This window comes from Dipodomys merriami, unplaced genomic scaffold (genome assembly GCF_024711535.1).
Source record: "Dipodomys merriami isolate MVZ:Mamm:240054 unplaced genomic scaffold, mDipMer1.0.p SCAF_48, whole genome shotgun sequence".
Classification (NCBI taxonomy): domain Eukaryota; kingdom Metazoa; phylum Chordata; class Mammalia; order Rodentia; family Heteromyidae; genus Dipodomys; species Dipodomys merriami.
The window spans coordinates 4,003,569-4,021,592 of record NW_027206046.1 but is presented as its reverse complement, the minus strand read 5'-3'; the positions used below and the strand labels follow the sequence as shown (position 1 = coordinate 4,021,592).

General features: G+C 46.4%; 1 protein-coding gene across 2 annotated transcripts in view; it reads right to left on the bottom strand.

Moving 5' to 3' along the window:
* LOC138808925 (death-associated protein kinase 2) overlaps positions 1-18,024 on the bottom strand; it is a 113,979-nt gene that overhangs the window by 19,917 nt on the left and 76,038 nt on the right. For both annotated transcript variants that reach the window (XM_069995203.1, XM_069995204.1), the window contains 3 exons: positions 4,304-4,433; positions 940-988; positions 420-446 (listed from right to left, as the gene is read on the bottom strand). In XM_069995203.1, coding sequence (XP_069851304.1) covers positions 420-446; positions 940-988; positions 4,304-4,433 — 206 coding nt within the window. The remainder of the gene's footprint in view (positions 1-419; positions 447-939; positions 989-4,303; positions 4,434-18,024) is intronic.

The following is an 18,024-nucleotide window of genomic DNA, read 5'->3' as shown; positions in this document are numbered from 1 at the left end:
ATCTCAATCTGTGTCTGTCTGTCTGTTTCCCAGCCACGGCTACTGGTCTACCACTGAGACACACCTCCAGTCTTATCCCAAGGCTCCTGACTCCCATGGCATTCCACAGTGAACTGGAAGAGTCTGGGCAGGGAGCCCTGGCATTCTCAGCAGAAATGCAGAGACACGGGCTAAGGCAGGAGGGCAGGTGCACCTCTGGATTCCTGCTCAACTTCAGCCCCAGGGTAAAGTGAATGAAGGGTCAAAGGAATGGAGCTCAGAGCACTCAGCCTCAGGTTTGCTGGGTAGGTTTAATAAACCCAGCTTATGATGGGTTCTCTGTAAATGTCAATCTATCTCTCTGCCTACCCTCTCCCATCCCCACCTGTCCCCATCCCGGTCTAAGCTGGATTGGAGCCCCAGGGATCCGAGATACTCACAGGATGTAGGTAATGACCCCAATGCTCCTGCAAACAAAGAAGAGTTGAGTCAGGACTGCAGTCTTCCTCTTTCTCCAGGCACCCCCCCACACACACACACCATGCCATTCCCAGCCCACAATCTCCATCCTACTCTTCAGAAGTGGTATAAGACCTATTTGGGGTCATCAAGTTCTATATACTGAATCTATGGACCTCATACTGGTAAGCGCTGGTATTTCAGCATGTCCCTTATCACCTCTGAGCCTCTTTTCCATAACTGAGGCTAATAAGAACCACCTTCATACGACTGCTGTCAGGATTGTAGAAAACCCAGGCACTCAGCCAACTATAAAGCAGCCATGCCATTTCTGTGCACAGAACTGATCTCTGCAGTGTTCCCAGACTGATGCAGCACCCACACAACTAGAGCAGCGGAAGCTCTAAAAGGTGAGTGTGGAGAAAGGGAATCTCACGGTCAAGGAGATGTCACACCTGGAGCAGGGTCTAAGGGCTTCCACCCAGGGAAGGATCCCCTTACCACATATCTGCCTCCAGTCCCAAGGGCTCGTAGTTCACGATCTCTGGAGCTGAAAAGAAGTCACATTCAGGAGTCAAGAAGAGGTAGAAAAACAGGAGGAGATGTTTAGAATGGAATTTCTAGGGAATGCGGCACCACCAAATGTCTCCATCCTAAATCTCCAGTAAGGAAACCCAAGCAGCAGATGGAGGCAACCGAGATCTGTGAATTTTAAGGAAAGACATTGCTACAGCCCAAGCGGGGTAGGGTACGGCACACCCATAATCCCAGCACTTTGGAGGTATTAGTGGGAAGACTGCCAGTTTGAGATTAGCCTGATCTAGTTAGGGAAAGGAGAGAAGGGGAGGGAAAGGGCACAGGGGAAGAAGTTGTCATGGCTGAAATGTTTTGTGTCTGCAAGTATTTCACATGTTGAACCCTAATCCCAAGTGAAATAGAATAAAGACGTAAAGGATTCAGGAGGTGACCAAGGCAGGAAAATAGACCCTGTAGGATTGGGACCAGTTCCCTTACAGAAGACCTCAGGGAGCTATGTTATTCCTTGTGCCCCACGAGGCCATAGGTAGAAGGTGAGACACTGGTCTGCCTTTGCCTTGGGCTGCCAAGCCCCTAGAACTGTGAGTAACACGGTCTGTTGTTTATAAACTATCCTGTCTAAGGTATTTTGTTATGGCAACCCACACAGACTCAGACATGCACTACCTGTTAACTTGGTTGAAACCTATGGCCAACTTTCTAGTAAGGAGGAGGGGAATGTGTGGTACACAGAATCAGCTGAATTGAAAGAGAAAGAAGAATAAGAAAGAAACAAATGAAGCCGGGCGCTGGTGGCTCACGCCTGTAATCCTAGCTACTCAGGAGGCTGAGATCTGAGGATCGCGGTTCAAAGCCAGCCCGGGCAGGAGAGACCGTGAGACTCCTATCTCCAATAAACCACCAGAAAACCGGAAGTGGCGCTGTGGCTCAAGTGGTAGAGTGCTCGCCTTGAGCTGAAGAGCTGAGGGACAGCGCCCAGGCCCGGAGTTCAAGCCCCATGACCGACAAAAAAAAAAAAGAAAGAAACAAATGATAAGAAGGAAAAATGGAGCTCTAGTGACAAGAACTGTCTTTTTTTTTCTTTAATTGTTGCTGTCTCTTTGTCCCATCCTGGGGCTTGAACTCAGGCCCTAAGTACTGTCCCTGAGCTTTCTTTACTCTTGTCTAAGTGCTCTATCATGTGAGTAACAGCTCCATGTCTGGCCTTTTGGTATTCTTTTGGAGGTAAGAGTCTCACAGACTTTCCTGCCCAGGTTGGCCTTGAACCATGATCCTCAGATCTCAGCTTCCTGAGTTGCTAGGATTACAGGCATGAGGTCTCCAGCACTTAGCTTGATAAGATCTGTTTTGGAAATGTCCCATGGATACCAGCAGGCCAGTGCCGGAGGGAAATGAAAAAGCAAAGGAATAGCCTCTTCTTCTGAGTTTGGTCTGATTGAAGTACCTCCCTCCTGAGGGGCAGATTTCCTTCTTGGGATGGATGTCATGAGATGATGACCTTGACAGGCAGCTAGGAGAAAGCTGGTGATAGGAGAGTGGGTCAGAGTCATCAGACTTGGAGTCACCGAGGCCCAGGTAGAAATAAGAACTAAGCCAATCACATGGTAACCAGAAGAGTGCTCTGCCAAGGACAGAAGAGGAGCAGATGAAGCGCAGAGCACCAGAGAGCGAGGTGTGGTAAGCATGAAAAGAGTGTCCAGAGGAAGAAAACAGAAATCAAACTGTCCATGACCTCTCAAAGGATTGGCAGGGAAATGAGTACAATGAGGAAGAACTCAGACTTCACGTGTCAACGGAAAGATTCCAGAGCAGGCTATGTGTGGTAGCGCAGACCTGTAAACCCCAACATTTGGGAGGGAGGAATACAAGGAGGATGGCAAGTTTTGAGGCCTACTCGACAAGGAATTCTGAGCTACCTGAGAGACCGCGATGGGGAGGAAATTTAGTTCAAGGCTAGCCCAAGCAGAAAAGTTTGCAAGACTCTACTAGAAAAAAAAAAGAAAACAACAAATAAGCAAGCAAACAAAACAGCTAGGAACTCATTTGTTTCCTCTTTTAGGGATATTTCTTTGTGTTCCCCAACTTTTCTGGCCCAAGTCTTTTTTCTTTTTTTTTTTTTTTTGTCCTGTCGTGGGGCCTGAACTCTGGGCCTGGGCGCTGTCCCTCAGCTCTTCAGCTCAAGGCTAGTGCTCTACCACTTGAGCCACAGCACCACTTCCGGCTTTTTGCTTATGTGGCGCTGAGGAATCGAACCCAGGGCCTCAGGCATGCAAGGCAAGCGCTCTACCACTGAGCCACCTTCCCAGCTCCCTGGCCCAAGTCTTATAAGAGAGCATCAAGGGTTCAGGATAGGTGGGATTTGGACAAAAGGGGAGGGGCATAGAAGGAAGAGAGTGGCCAGGGCACTCTGGAGCTGAGCATTTTCAGGAATGAATCCAGGCTGGGCACCCAGGAGAGGCAGGTGGGTAGACTGGGCATCTGGCAGATGATTGCTTTTTTCCTTTGCTAGAAACCAAAAGCTACTCCAGAGAAGGCTGTGTCTGTGGGAGGCTGAGGTGATTTTTTTTTTTTGCCAGTCCTGGGGCTTGAACTCAGGGCCTGGGCACTGTCCCTGAGCTTCTTTTATTCAAGGCTAGCAACTTGAGCCACAGCGCCACTTCCGGCTTTTTCTGTGTATATGGTACTGAGGAATTGAACCCAGGCCTTCATGCATGTTAAGGGAGCACTCTACCACTAAGCCACATTCCCAGCCAAGGCTGAGGGTGATTTTTAAATCCACGTAATAAACTCATCTAAAGAGCCAGAAGTGGGTAAAGTCAGTTCTGGAAGTCTGAACTCTACAAAGCTTTCCAGCCCCACCTTGTCTCATTGGACACTCAGACCCAATTCTGCCTGGACATTCCATTAGCAGATACTTTCTTTCTTCCTACCCATTAGGTACCATCTCTCATCATGAGTCCTGAGACCACAGCCCTAGGAGGCTTGATTCTGGGATTTCTTTTTGTTCTCAATTTTTTTCTTTTTAGGTGTGTGTGAGGCTAATCCTGGGGCTTGAACTCAGGGCCTGGCACTGTCTCTGAACTTCTTTTGCTCAAGGCTAGCATTCTTCCACTTGAGCCACAGCTCCTACTTCCAGATTTTTGTGGTTAGCTGGATATAAGAGTCTCATAAACTTTCCTGCCTGGGCTGGCTTCCAACCATGGTCCTCAGATCTCAGCCTCTTGAGTAGCTAAGATTCCAGATAGCTGTGAGCCACCAGAACCTGGCCAATCTCAACTCTTTGGATGTTGGCTTCCCAGCTGAGAAAGTAACAGGCCTAAAAACTCACCAACAAATTCCGGCGTCCCAAAAATGTTCTTAAATTCAACTCCATCTTCTATTTCGTGAGCCAGGCCAAAGTCAATCAGCTTGATGTGTGGAATGGGAATATTCTTGTCTAACAACATAATATTTTCTGGCTGGAGAAGAAAACCAACAACAAAACAAAACAAAAAATAAAACAGGAAGGAAGAAAAGAAAAGGTGGTAATTAAAGCCCTGGCTTGTGTTTTTGCTTTGGGTTAGGGTGGAATTTGGTCTTCTATTTTTAGGAGACTGAAATAGCATAACTCCCTTGTTTTCGTATTTTCTCCTATGAACTCCAAACGAGGCAGAACACAAAAGCCAGGGCTTGGCTGATGCTGGCAGCAAACCTGGAGAATTTAGCCTTAGTTTCCTTTCTTTTATTTTTTTTTTTGGTCAGTCATGGGGTTTGAACTCTGGGCCTGGGCGCTGTCCCTCAGCTCTTCAGCTCAAGGTGAGCATTCTACCACTTGAGCCACAGCACCACTTCCGGTTTTCTAGTGGTTTATTGGAGATATGAGTCTCATGGTCTTTCCTGCCTGGGCTGGCTTTGAACCGAGATCCTCAGATCTCAGCTTCCTGAGTAGTTAGGATTACAGGCATGAGCCACCGATGCCCAGCTCCTTAGTTTCCTTCCTGTTCCTGAATGGCAGATGCCTTTAATGTAGTCATTAAAGATATGTCCTCATCTTTGAATGGGAACAGCAGTGAGATACTGGCAGCATTGCCTATAAATAAAGTTTCAGCCCTGTGTGTGTGTGTGTGTGTGTGTGTGTGTGTGTGTGTGTGTGTGTGTGTGTGTGTGTGTGTGTGTGTGTGTGTGTGTGTGTGTGTGTGTGTGTGTGTGTGTGTATGGGGCGGACACCACAGATTAGCCCTGGTTCACCCTTGACTTGTGGGCCTTGGCAGTCCTGACCAAGTCTCCCTGGGCCAGAAACTTCTTGTTGTTGAAATTCCCTCCTCTAACCTAACATACAGTTTGTACTTCTCTGTGTGTTTAACTAACTTTGGCCCTCAGCAGGCCACAGGAAAATAAGATACTTGATTTGCAGGAACAATACCAGCTATTCTGACTCTTTTCTGCCTTGTAAAGAGCTGCCAGGCATGACACAGTGATGTTGGGGGACAGGGAGGAGGGACAGGGGTAGGGAAAAGTTCTATGTGGACCCTCACACATCCCTGCTTCTGAGTGAGGATGGATCAAAGTAGACAACATCCATCAACTGATGAATGGACAGACAAGAATGTGATATGCCCACACCACATCCTAGTATTGATCTCGGAATACTATTCAACCAGAAAGAAAAAGAATGAAATCAAAGAATAGGACAAAAAGGAAAAAAAATGGTATAGATGAGCCTTGAAATCAGTAAGTGAAAGAAGCCAGATTCACAGGCTATGTATGCTTCTGTTTAAAGGAAATGTCCAGAACAAGTCAGTCTAGAAACAGAAAGCAGATCAGTTATAGAATAGAGCTTGGGGAATGGGAATGACTGTTAATGGAGCCATGTTTTCTTTGAGGATTAATAAAGACATTCTAAAATGATGCTATAAATAACCATGGTATTACACGGTAGTAAATTATATATACTCAATAGGTGGAGTCTATGGTATGTGTGTGAGATATATCACAATAAAACTGGTAAGTTAGCCGAGTGCTGGTGGTCTGAGTAGTCAGGAGGCTGAGATCTGAGGATCCTGGTTCCAAGTCAGCTGGGGCCCACACACACAAAGTCTGTGAGACTCTTCTCTCCATTAACCACCAAAAAGTTGGAAGTGGAGCTGTGGCTTACATGGTAGAGCAATAGCCTTGAGCACAAAATCTCAGGGACAGGGCCCAGGCCCTGAGTTCAAGCCTCAGTACCAGCATAGGAAAAAAAGGGGGGAAAACCCCTGTCAAGTAAATAAATACATGTTTCAGAAGACTGGACATCTTTGTCCTTAAAGCACTGAGGGATTTCCTACTGTGGCCTGTGCTTATGTTGTTCACTCTACCTGGGGGCATCTGAGTACATGAAATCCTGGTTGGGCCTCCAAGTCTAGCTCAGCCAGCCATGACCTTGAAGATTTTCCTCTCAGTCCTGGGCCTCTCTGTACTTCATGCCTGTGGAGATCTTTCTCTTAGCCCTACTCTTCCAGGTCCAGCAGCCCTATGTTGTCTTTGCCAGCTTCCCCTAGCCAAGCTGTCCGCAGGTTGGATAAAACTGAAGACTTGGATCTCTCATGGTGGCCACTGAGCCTGGCCCTCACTCTTAGTTGAACCCATATTGAATCCCAACTGGAACCTCCCACCCTTAGGTTTCCCCTAGAGCCCTGAGGACTCTGTGACCTTCTGTCACAGCTGGAAAGTTTCACTCAAGGGAATTGGCTGAGGCCCTCCCCTGCATTTTTTCCCCACTATTATTTTTAAATAAAGGACACATTTCCTTTTGCATTTTTAAAGCTTGTTTATTCTTCTTCCTCTCTAGGGATTTATTCTCAGCATTATTTTTAATTTCTTTTTTTGGTCTGGTTGTGGGGCCTGAACTCTGGGTCTGGGCGCTGTCCCTCAGCTCTTCAGTTCAAGGCTAGCGCTCTACCACTTGAGCCACAGCCACTTCCGGCTTTTTTCTTTCTGCTTATGTGGTGCTGAGGAATTGAACCCAGGGCCTCGAGCATGAAAGGCAAGTGCTCTACCACTGAGCCTTCCAGCCCCATCTCAGCATTATTTTTGTGAATGTGTCAAAAGCAGAATGGGTTAAGTCTCTGTAGAAAGGAGAGCAAAGACAGGAGAGGACAGAAGACAGGATCCAGGCAAGTGGCCCAACTCCAACACCCGGGGCCCAATTCCAATGACCTAGGCCTAATCTGTCCATAGTTGCTAGGGATCCAGGTGCCTGATCACCCCCTGCAAGGAGCTTGTCTGTCTCTCCTCCCCACCCTCTCCTGGGCAGGCAGCTTCTCAGTCCTTCCATCCGTACCCGTTGGGCACTTTCTTAGGAGCTTCCCTAAGAAAGAGGCCCTGAGACCTCTCTCCTGACCACCATCAGCACACAGCACTAACTGAATGGAATGGGGGTGGGTACCACAGAACCTCATGATCGACCAGAAAAGCAAGGATGAGGTGGAAGAGAAGAAGAATTGAGTCGGAAATATCTTTAATAGCCCCACCTTGAAAGGAGAGATGGCTCCATGCCTCAGATTCTCTCATTTCTGGAGCCAACAGTCCCGGCTAGGAAACACTTCTCTACTGGCTTTTAAGAACCTCAGAGTGGTTGGGAATGTGGCTTAGTGGTTGAGTGCTTGTCTAGCATGCATGAAGCCCTGGGTTCGATTCCTTAGTACACATACACAGAAAAAGCCGGAAGTGGTTCTGTGGCTCAAGTGGTAGAGTTGCTAGCCTTGAGCAAAAAGAAGCTCAGGGACAGTGCCCAGGCTCTGAGTTCAAGCCCCAGGACTGGCCAAAAAAAAAAACAAAAAAACCCTCAAAGTGTTAGTAGTTCATTCCTATAATCCTAGATGCTCAGGAGGCTAAGCTCCTGAAATTTGCAGTTCAAGGCTAGTAAAGGCAGAAAAGGCTGTGAGACTGGATCTCCAAATACAGAGCAAAAAGCTGGGCTGGGAGAGTGTCTCAAGTAGTAGAGAGCCAACAGAGCAAGCATGGGAGTGAGTGTGAAAGGCCTGAAGCTCAGTCCCCATATCTTGCTCTGAGGTGCAAGATTGTGTTTTATCACCCGAATCTCATCTGGTTTTTTGTTTGTTTGTTTGTTTGTTTGTTGCCGGCCCTGGGGCTTGAACTCTGGGCCTGGGTGCTGTCCCTGAGCTGCTTTTGCTCAAGACTAGCTCCCTACCACTTGAGCCACAGAGCCACTTCCAGCTTTTTCTGAGTAGTTTATTGGAGATAAGAGTCTCACAGACATTGCTGCCCCGGCAGGCCTTGAACCACGATCCTCAGATCTCAGCCTCCTAAGGAGCTAGGATTACAGGTGTGAGCCACCAATGCCCAGCTGTCCCATCTGTGTTGAGTCCTATTCTAAGACTGAGTGACTTGAAACTCTTTCACTACCCTGCCCCCTCCTCAAACCTGGCTAATCTTTCTTTATATTTCAGCTTAGGCAGTACTTTGTCTAAAAGGCCTTTTCTGGGACCTCCTGTCCCTGTCCACCATGTCCAAAAATCATCTTGCACTTCCCCAGTGCAATACTTCCCACACAGTTGATCTGCTGCCTCCCTTCAAAACTTCCTCAGGGTTTTGTTCTTGGCATCTTCCCAAAGCCTGGACCCGAACCAAACAGGCTCCAGGTGCTACACAGGTGTTTCCCAGGAGAACACCAGGGCCATCATTATGCTCTTGATAAATGCAGGACTAAGCATGAACCAAGCACATAGTATACTTGATGCCTCATTCCACACTCTTTCAACTATCCAGCCCCACCTGGCCATCAGAATCCCAGCATCATCTCCAGAGCTAGATGTCCTCGTTGCAAATGAGACAAGAGAGGTCTTGGCAAAAGAGGACCCACACTGGATCTCCATGAAGGCTCCCCCAGGTCTTTCAGTCTGAGAGGCAGGACAGCAGGAATGCTTTGCTGAGTGGTTGCACGTGCGTACATGCGCAGTATAGAATGGGGCTTGAACTCAGGATCTTGTGCTCTTACTTGGCTTCTTTACTCAAGGCTGGCACTCAACCACTAAGCTACACCTCCACTTCTGGCTTTTCCCCTTGGTTAACTGGAGATAAGAATCTCACTGGCTGGCTTCAAACTATGATCCTTAGATCTCAGCCTCCTGAGCAGCTAGGATTACAGGTATGAGCCACCAGCACCTGACTACTTCTTCATTTTTCAACAATACTTCCCCGACCATGGTGCTATAACTAGCCCAGCAGCTACAAGACTTATTTGCTAGCAGTCCTGAGCTGTTTCTCATCTGTAATGCCACCTTCATAGGTGGCAGCAGGCTTTTCTATGAGGAAATTCAAGTTGTTGTTGTTTTTTTTTTTTAAGTTCCTGGGATCACCTATGTTGCTTTTGTGCCGCATGTTCCATTAATATTTTTGGAAATGTACTGAAAGATTTCCAGCCTGCAGACTCCCTTTCTGATCCTATGGAGACTCTTGGCTACGACCACTAGGGGCACCAGAGAGCACTCCTCCCATAGGTCAGCAAGGAATTGGGCCTAGGCTCCAGGGCCAGCAAAGCCCCTAGGTCAGAAGGGAAGAAGGCAGCAGTGATCAGAGCTGCTGGATCCAAGCCAGAATGCCTTCTGGGATATCCATGCTTCCTGGCTACCGCCATTTCTCCTTCAGCCTTATTTACTTTCCATCAGATACTTCACCCACACACTTGACATCATCTCCAAAGCATGCCTGGGGGAAGTGATCACATTCCTATAGGTGCTGCCATGCCTGGCCCAGGGCCTGTCAAACTGCCATCAAGCTGTCACCAAGAAGTGGAACTGCCCCCACCTGTCAAAACAAACTCAGCCAGCTCAGCCCACTGGGCAGGCACCCTGAGAGAAGCCAACGTGCCCCTTCATGTGCTGGGGGATGTGGCAGAGGTGACTGCTGGGGTGCTCACTTGAAGCTGGTCCTCCAAGAGGAGGACCTCATGTCCTATGGGTCCAGCATGGCCATGTCCATGCTGGGGTTGTGAGCAGGATGAAGGCTTCTTTAAAAGGTTATGTATACAAGTTGTCATGTCAAAAAATGAACTTTACAACTTGGGGGGGGGACTGGGTAGGGGGACAGGGGGAGGCTGGGAAGGGATGGGAAGGGGAAACAAAGGAGGAGGCTACAATGCTTAATAAGAAATGCACTCATTATCTTGCCCATGTACTTGTAACCCCTCTGTACAGTATTTTCACAATAAAAAAATAAATAAAAATTAAATTAAAAAAGGTTATGTAATAGAGTACAAAGTCACAGGCTGTGGAATCGGCCAAGCTGGGCTGGATTCACATCCCAACTCTGCCACTAACAACGTGAAACCTGTGTAGAGACACTATGTCCCTTGGAACCTTGGTTTCTTTTTTGGGTCCGGTCGTGGGGCCTGAACTCTGGGCCTGGGCGCTGTCCCTCAGCTTTTCAGCTCAAGGCTAGCACCCTGCCACTTGAACCACAGTGCCACTTTCGGCTTTTTTCTTTTTGCTTATATGATGCTGAGGAATCGAACCCAGGGCCTCAGGCATGCAAGGCAAGCGCTCTACCACTGAGCCACCTTCCAGCCCAGAACCTTGTTTCTTATCTGTAAAATGAGGATGGCACCTAGCAAGAAACAGCATTGCTCTGAGGACTCTAAGATGGTCAGTATGAGGAGAGAACAGCATTCAGAGAGATGGTGAGGAAGAAGGGCTACGCTGGTTAGTTCTTTCTTTCTTTCTTTCTAGGGTGCCTGTGGGTTCTTTCCTCTTAGCACACTGGAGATAAGTCCACAGGCAGCCCCTTCCCATAAGCCTCCAGAGTGACCTCTGCTCAATGTCTACCTCTGCTGCTATTCAAGGACTCTCTGTCCCCTCCCAGCCTCTGGCCAGCTCACCCCCAAGCTGCATGCTTGCTACACTCTCTGCCTTCCCCACCCTAACTTCCATTTACTCTGCCAGTATCCCCCTCCTGATCAGCTCCTTTTCCCAGCACCAACACCCACATAGGAACATATCTTTTCTACCTATGTCCTGTTACCATTGTTTGAAAGTCCCAGGAGGAAAGACCAAGACTTTGTCTCTTACACCCCATCTCCAGCTTCTAACAGTGGCTGGCATTAAGGTAGGGGCTAGTTATTGTTTACTAGATGAATGAATGAATGAATGAATGAGTGAATGAACCAATGTAATCAGTTATCGTCTTTCCCACGTCCTACTTTTAAAAGAATCAATATAGATCATGGCTTAGAGCATAGGCCTTGGAATCAGGATTCAGGTTTCAACTCTGTCATTAGCAGTAGCCTGATACTGGGGAAGTTGACATCTCATCTAGAAATTAGGAATAATAATAATGTCCACCTCTAGAGAGTTTCTAGAAGGACTAAACAATAGAAGCGTCTGGGTACCAGTGTCCTCCCTTATAATCTTAGTTACTCAGGAGGCTGAGATGTGAGGATTCAGGTTGAGCCTCATCCATGAGACTCTTATCTCCAAATGTCTGGCAAACAATATGGAACTGGAGGCTTGATTAAAGTGGTAGAGAGCATCAGCTATGGGTAAAAAAGCTGAGCCAAGGGCATAAGGCCTTGAGTTCAAGTCTCATTCAAGGCACCAAAAACAGAAAGGGGAAGATATCAAATAGTGTCATTCCTTAGATAGGCAAAATCAAAGTTCAGTAAAATAACACCAGAAGTGGGTACTCAAAAGGGGTAGGGTGGAGTCAAGGGGAAAAGGTAGAAAAAAAATGCATAGAAGAGGGAGAGAATACAGTCAAGAATCCAATCTATATAATACAAACTTAAGAAGAGTGAGGGGAGGGGTAGGTAGGGGATCGATGGGTGACAATGTTGAGAGGGGCGACACTGATTAAGAGGCACTGTGTTCATAAACCCCAGGGTGCCCTTAGGGTCAGCCTGCCCACTGGCCGAGTGGCCATTTCACGCTGGCTCTGATATCTCAGTGGTTTGCTGCTTCAGCATCAGGCTCTTCCCAGAAAACCCACAGCTGTGGCTCAGGGAAGGGGCTGAACTCAATTGCACTGGGATTTGTCAAACCACAGCCTTTGGGTCACTCCACTATGTTCTCCATTGCTGGGGGAGGGGACACTGTGCACCTCAAATCTCCTGCCCCCCCCCATGGGAGCAGGCTCATAACTTTATGAAACTATTTTCTAAAGCTAAGTGTTGGTGACTCATACCTGTAAGCCTGCCCTGGCAGAAAAGTCCTTGTGAGACTCTTATCTCTAATTAACCACTCAAAAACCAGGAATGGAGCTGTGGCTCAAAGTGGTAGCGTGCTAGCCTTGAGCAGAAAAGCTCAGGGACAGCACCCAAACCCAGAGTTCAAGACCCAGGACTAGTTAAAAAAACAAAAGCTAACAGCACAAGACAGATCTTGGATTAACTGTGTAAGTAATATGATCTAAGGAAGCAGAAGATCTGGTGAAATAATATCTGATGACAATCAGCTTTTCTTGAGAGTTTCCTCTCTGGCTAAGTTCAAGCCTAAGCCCTGTCATTTGATACCTGTGTGATCTTGGGCAAGTTACTTAACCTTTCTGATTCTCAATTGCTTTGGATATAAAAAAAGTGACCAAGTGTTCCACTTCAATAATGATCCAATAAGAAAAAAAGTGCCACATACATTTAAAGTGTTATCACTGACTCAATTATTCTACTAGTTAAAATGCCATTTTTAAAAATACAAATCCTCATTTCAGTTCAAAAGCACATACTAAGCCGGGTACTAGTGGTCCATGTCTGAAATCCTAACTATTCAAGAGGCTGAGATCTGAGAATCAAAGTTTAGACTCAGCCAGGAAAGACAAATCCTTTAGTCTCTTATGTCCAATTAACCAGCAAAGGTGTGGTTCAAACAGCAGCAAGCAGAGCATGCAGACTGACCAAAGCCAAGGCCCAGAGAACAAGCCCCTGTACCACCAATAAATAAATAAATAAATAAATAAATAAATAATAGGATGCCAATGGCTCATATCTGTAATCCTAAATACTCAGGAGGCTGAGATCTGAAAATCGAGGTTCAAAGCCAGTCCAGGCAGGAAAGCTTATGAGGGTCTTATCTCCAATTAAACACTAAAAAGCCAGATGTGGAGCTATGGATCAAGTAGTAGAGAGATAGCCTTGAGCAAAAAAAACCTCAGGAACAGAGCCCAGCCCTGACTTCAAGCCCCAAGACTGGTATGAAAATAATTAATTAAAATAAAAATAAAAAATTAAGTGCTACAATTACCACTGTTGTAGAAGTTTGACCAGGGCTGGGAAGGTGACTCAGTGGTAGAGTGCTTGCCTTGCATGCATGAGGCCCTGGGTTCGATTCCTCAGCACCACGTAAGCAGAAAAAGCCAGAAGTGGTGCTATAGCTCAAGTGGTAGAGTGCTAGACTTGAGCTGAAGAGCTCAGGTCAGGCCCCACGACTGACAAAAAAAAAAAGAAAGAAAGAAAAAAAAAAGACCACAAACCACCCCCACAACCCTCCTCCCCCCAAAAAAAGTTTGACCAGTTGTCCAATTATACCACAAACAAGATCAGCTCCAAGGAAGCTTCTAGACATAGAAGATCTGGGACTTTCTGAAGCACCCTGTTCAGGAATTCACCCTCTTACTATAAGAGGCAACTTAAAAGATGCTTTTGCTGGACCCTGTGAATTAGCTAAAAGCCCCCCAACTTTGTATCTGTTCCCTTAACTATTCTCTACTGCAATCAAACTTACAACCATCATAGGCTCCAAGAAAAAGAATATTCACTGATAAACATCATGTGTGAAAGGCAAATTACCTCTCAAATGGGCAGTGCCTTCTTCTTACCATCTTAAAGAAAAGAGCCAAAAACTTGTTCCTGTTCTGGCCCAGCAATAAAGTGATAACAGGTTTTCCAGAACTCTTCCAAAGACAAAGACTAAGCTAATTAATGGTCAACCAGGCCATACCTGGAACTTGACACTACTTTAATTCTGATACTTCTCTCATTCCCCGCCCTCAATTCTTCCTAGTTAACAGAAGCCAATCATGTCTGTACCTCAGTAGATGGCTAAAGCTGTACTAAGTGCTCTTTCCATGGCTACCATATACTCAATCTCCTTTCTCTGCTCTTCAACATGTCTCTTTAGTTGGCATATTGGACTAAGTGGCCTGGACTAACCTGGAACTCCTGGACCCTGGATGTGAGGATCTAAAAACCCAGTTTCATCACCACTTCTTATAGAAGTCAAAAGCCTTCATTTCTGGGTTCCTGGTTTGCATTTGAGTTGATCCATTCTCACAATTTGGCTTTTTGTTTTGTTTTGTTTTGTTTTTGTTTGTTTGTTTGCTCTTGTTTTCAATCCTGAGAACTACCTCAGTGATGGAAGGGGAGAGGAGAAGGACACACCCATGATTGGAGGAGAAACCAAAGAAGCAGAATCCCACACACCAACATTCTCCACAAGGCCTTCATTTGTGCTGGCATCATGCAGCATTGTGGGGTTTCCTGGGTGGTTCTGACCACATTCCTGGCTGCTCTGTCCTGAAGAAGGCATGTCTGATGCACTTTGGTACTAACAGACAGCAAGCCCTCATCCCTTCCATTTGTGTAACAACAACAACCAGGCACCGGTGGCTCATACCTGTAATCCCAGCTACTTAGGAGGCTGAGATCTGAGGATCACAATTCAAAATCAGGCTGAACAAAAAAAGTCCATGAAACTCTTATCTCCAGTTAATCACCAAAAAGTCAAAAGTAGGGGATGTGGCTTAAGAGGCAGAGGACTCACCTTGAGTGAAAAAGCCAAGCAAGAGGGTTAGGCCCTGAGTTCAAGCCTCAGTACTGGCACGCATGCACACACACACACACACACACACACACACACACACACACACACGCACACACGCACACACACAGATCATATCCCTTTCCTCTGAGGTAAACCTCCACTCTACTGTGGCAAAGAGTTCACCCCTTGGAAGTATGTGTTCATTGGTGGGAATCCTCACCAAGTATTACTGTGTCCTTAACCCATGGGAAGTGGGCCTCAGGAAGGCAGAGACCACAACCCACTGATGTTTGCCATTCTGCTCCTGGATTATAGTAGGTCCTCAATCAATGTTCATATGAGTGAAGGAAATTCTACTTCTTTTGCACTTTCTAGGTGAGAAACGAATGAGTCTCCGTATCCATGAGAACATGTGGTCTTCATTCATTAAGGCATTCATTCATTCACTCATTCATTCACACAGTGATCAACCACAGCAGTGAGAGATTCCTCATTCTGAAGGCTCTCAACAGGTTTGTGGCAAAGGCAACCGAAGCAGGGAAGGAGGTTTGTTTTTGGTTATGCTGTTGAGAGGAGGCAGGGAAGTCAAGGGCTTCTGCTGGGCCTTATCCCCTGAGCAGGAAGAGCATGGGGAAGACAAGGGAAGAGTAGAAGTCTGAATGGGAAGAAGAGAGAGGCAAAACATTTCCTGGAGATCTTGTATCTTATCGCCCTGAGCTTGTGTTTTTCAGAGAAGAAGGCTGGACATAGCCAGAAACAGGGCCAAGGCAGCTCACAAAAAGCCTGGGTACTGTGCTGAGAAGAGCTTGTGTATCCTCTGGGTAGCAAGGACACATCACAGACATGGGGGCAAGAGCATGGAATTATCTGTCTTTGTCAAGATTGTTTATCTTACATCATTAATCTATCCCTTCATATGTTCTATGCAATAATGTTGAAGACAAGATAAAAGCAGCAAAAAGTTGGTCACTATTGTATGGCTGAACCTAGAAGGAGTTTATTAAAGCAGCCAGAGATGTGGTTGTTTATCTTGAAGACAAACCAGATCGCTAACCCTCTCCAGCCACCTGCTCCTTCAAGCAGGAAAAGAGGCTCAGAGACTGGGTTATACAAAAGGTGATTAAAAACTTCTGCTAAGCCGGGTGCCATGGTTCATGCCTGTAAGCCTAGATACTTAGGAGGCTGGGATATGAGGATTGTGGTTCAAAGCCAGCCCAGGCAGCAAAGTCTGTGAGACTCTTATCTCCAATAAACCACCAGAAAACCAGAAGTGGTGCTGTGGCTCAAGTGGTAGAGTGCTCTCCATGAGTTGAAGAGCTGAGGGACAGCTCCCAGGCTCAGAGTTCAAGCCCCACAACCGACAAAACAAAAAACAAACAAAAAAAACACAAAAAACTTCCATTGGCTGGGCACTAGTGGTTCAGTAATCTGTTACTCAGGAGGCTGTAACCAGAGGATGGAGGAGGATTAAAACCTACTGGGATAGAAAAAAATCCATGAAACTCCATCTCTAAATAACCAGTTAAAAAAAGCAGGGCTGGAGCCATGGTTCTAGTGGTAGAGCATTCACCCACCAAGCAAGCAAAAGGAAGTAAGGGTGAGACTCTGAGTTCAAAACCTGTTTTTGCTGAGAAAGATTAACTCTCCCTACCCTCTTTTTTTTTTTTTTTTTTTTTTTTTTTTGAGACCAGGACTTGAACTTAGTATCTGACGCTTTCATTCATTGACTGGTACTCTACCAACCAGAGCCAAACCTCTGACTTATTTGGGCCCTTGAATTACCTAAAAGCAAGGAGAAGAGCTTGGTATCCCTGTCTTCATTTTGTATTTTTGGACTAAGCTGTTCTCTTGGTAGTCATTTTGTAACCATCTTGGAATCCAAAAATGAAAGAAAAAAAAATCCCCAACAACCCTGACATCACTAATCAATAATATCTTTATGACAAAGGATCGAAACTACAGAGCCTCCTCAGGCCAGGCTACCCACCAGGCAAGATGACCTACTTATCATGAGCAGGGATAATAGCAGTAATACCTCCTCCAGAAACCTTCCCAAAACAAGAGCTGAAATAATGACTAACCAGGACATCTCTAGACCAGGACTGCTGAATAATTATGCATACCTTTCTCTCTCTGCCAGGAGTTAGCTATAAAACCTAAAGCTCAGCCAGGCCCCAGTGGCTCATGCCTGTCATCCTAGCGACTGAAGAAGCTGAGATCTGAGGCTTGTGATTCCAAACCAGCCTGGACAAGAAAGTCCATGAGACTCTTATTTCCAACTAACTATCAAAAAGGCTAAGCTGGGCGCCGGAGGCTCACACCTGTAGTCCTAGCTCTGAGGATCACAGTTCAAAGCCATCCCAAGCAAGAAAGTCTGTGAGACTCTTACCTTCAATAAACCACTAGAAAACCAGAAATGGTGCTGTGGCTCAAGTGGTAGAGTGCTATTCTTGAGCTGAAGAGCTGAGGGACAGCACCCTGGCCCAGGGTTCAAGCCCCACAACCAACATTTTAAAAAAAGGGGAAAAAAGCCAGAAGTAGAGCTGTGGCTTAAGTGGTAGAGTACTAGCCTTGAATAACAAAGCTCACAGACAGTGCCCAGACCTTGAGTTCAAGACCCAGCACTGGCCCCAAACAAAATCTAACAAACAGACAAAAAGCAAAGCCAAAAACCTAAAGCTCTTATCTATAGCCCAAAGAAGGATGAAGAGCAACTGAAGTGCTATCTTCCTGTGGTGTATCCAGACCAAGAACTAAATCTCCTTTCTCTGCCCTTTTCTCTGTCTCTTTAGTCAATGTATTAAGGGATACATAGCCGGACCTGACATGTGGAAATCCTGGAGTCTGAGTGCCAGGTATAACACTCTGGTTTCAGTTACGGGTAGGGCATGGGGGAAACATTGTGGCTGTGTCTTGGAGCAACCCAGAGAGCCTGACTTACTTGGTGAGGAGTAACAGAATATTAGTAAGAGGGCAAAGCAGAGGCTCCTCAGGGAAAAGGAAGATCGCGAAGAAAAATGTGGGTTTTATACAATGGGAAACAAACCTGGAACCAAGAAGCCTCCTCTAAGCTATAAGCTGGTGTTTTTCATCACCCCCAGCTTGTGGAAAATTCCAGTCAGGAGGCATGCAACACACACCTGGGCCAGCTATTCATCCATTCTTGAAGTTGCCCTGGTGGACCTGGGCCAAGGGACCCTCAGGAGGAAAGTGAGGAGACAGAATCTGCACTCTAAGCCAGGAACTGATCACTCACATCTGTGATCCTAGCTATTCAGGAGTCTATGATCTGAGAATCTCAGTTCAAAGCTACCTAGGGCAT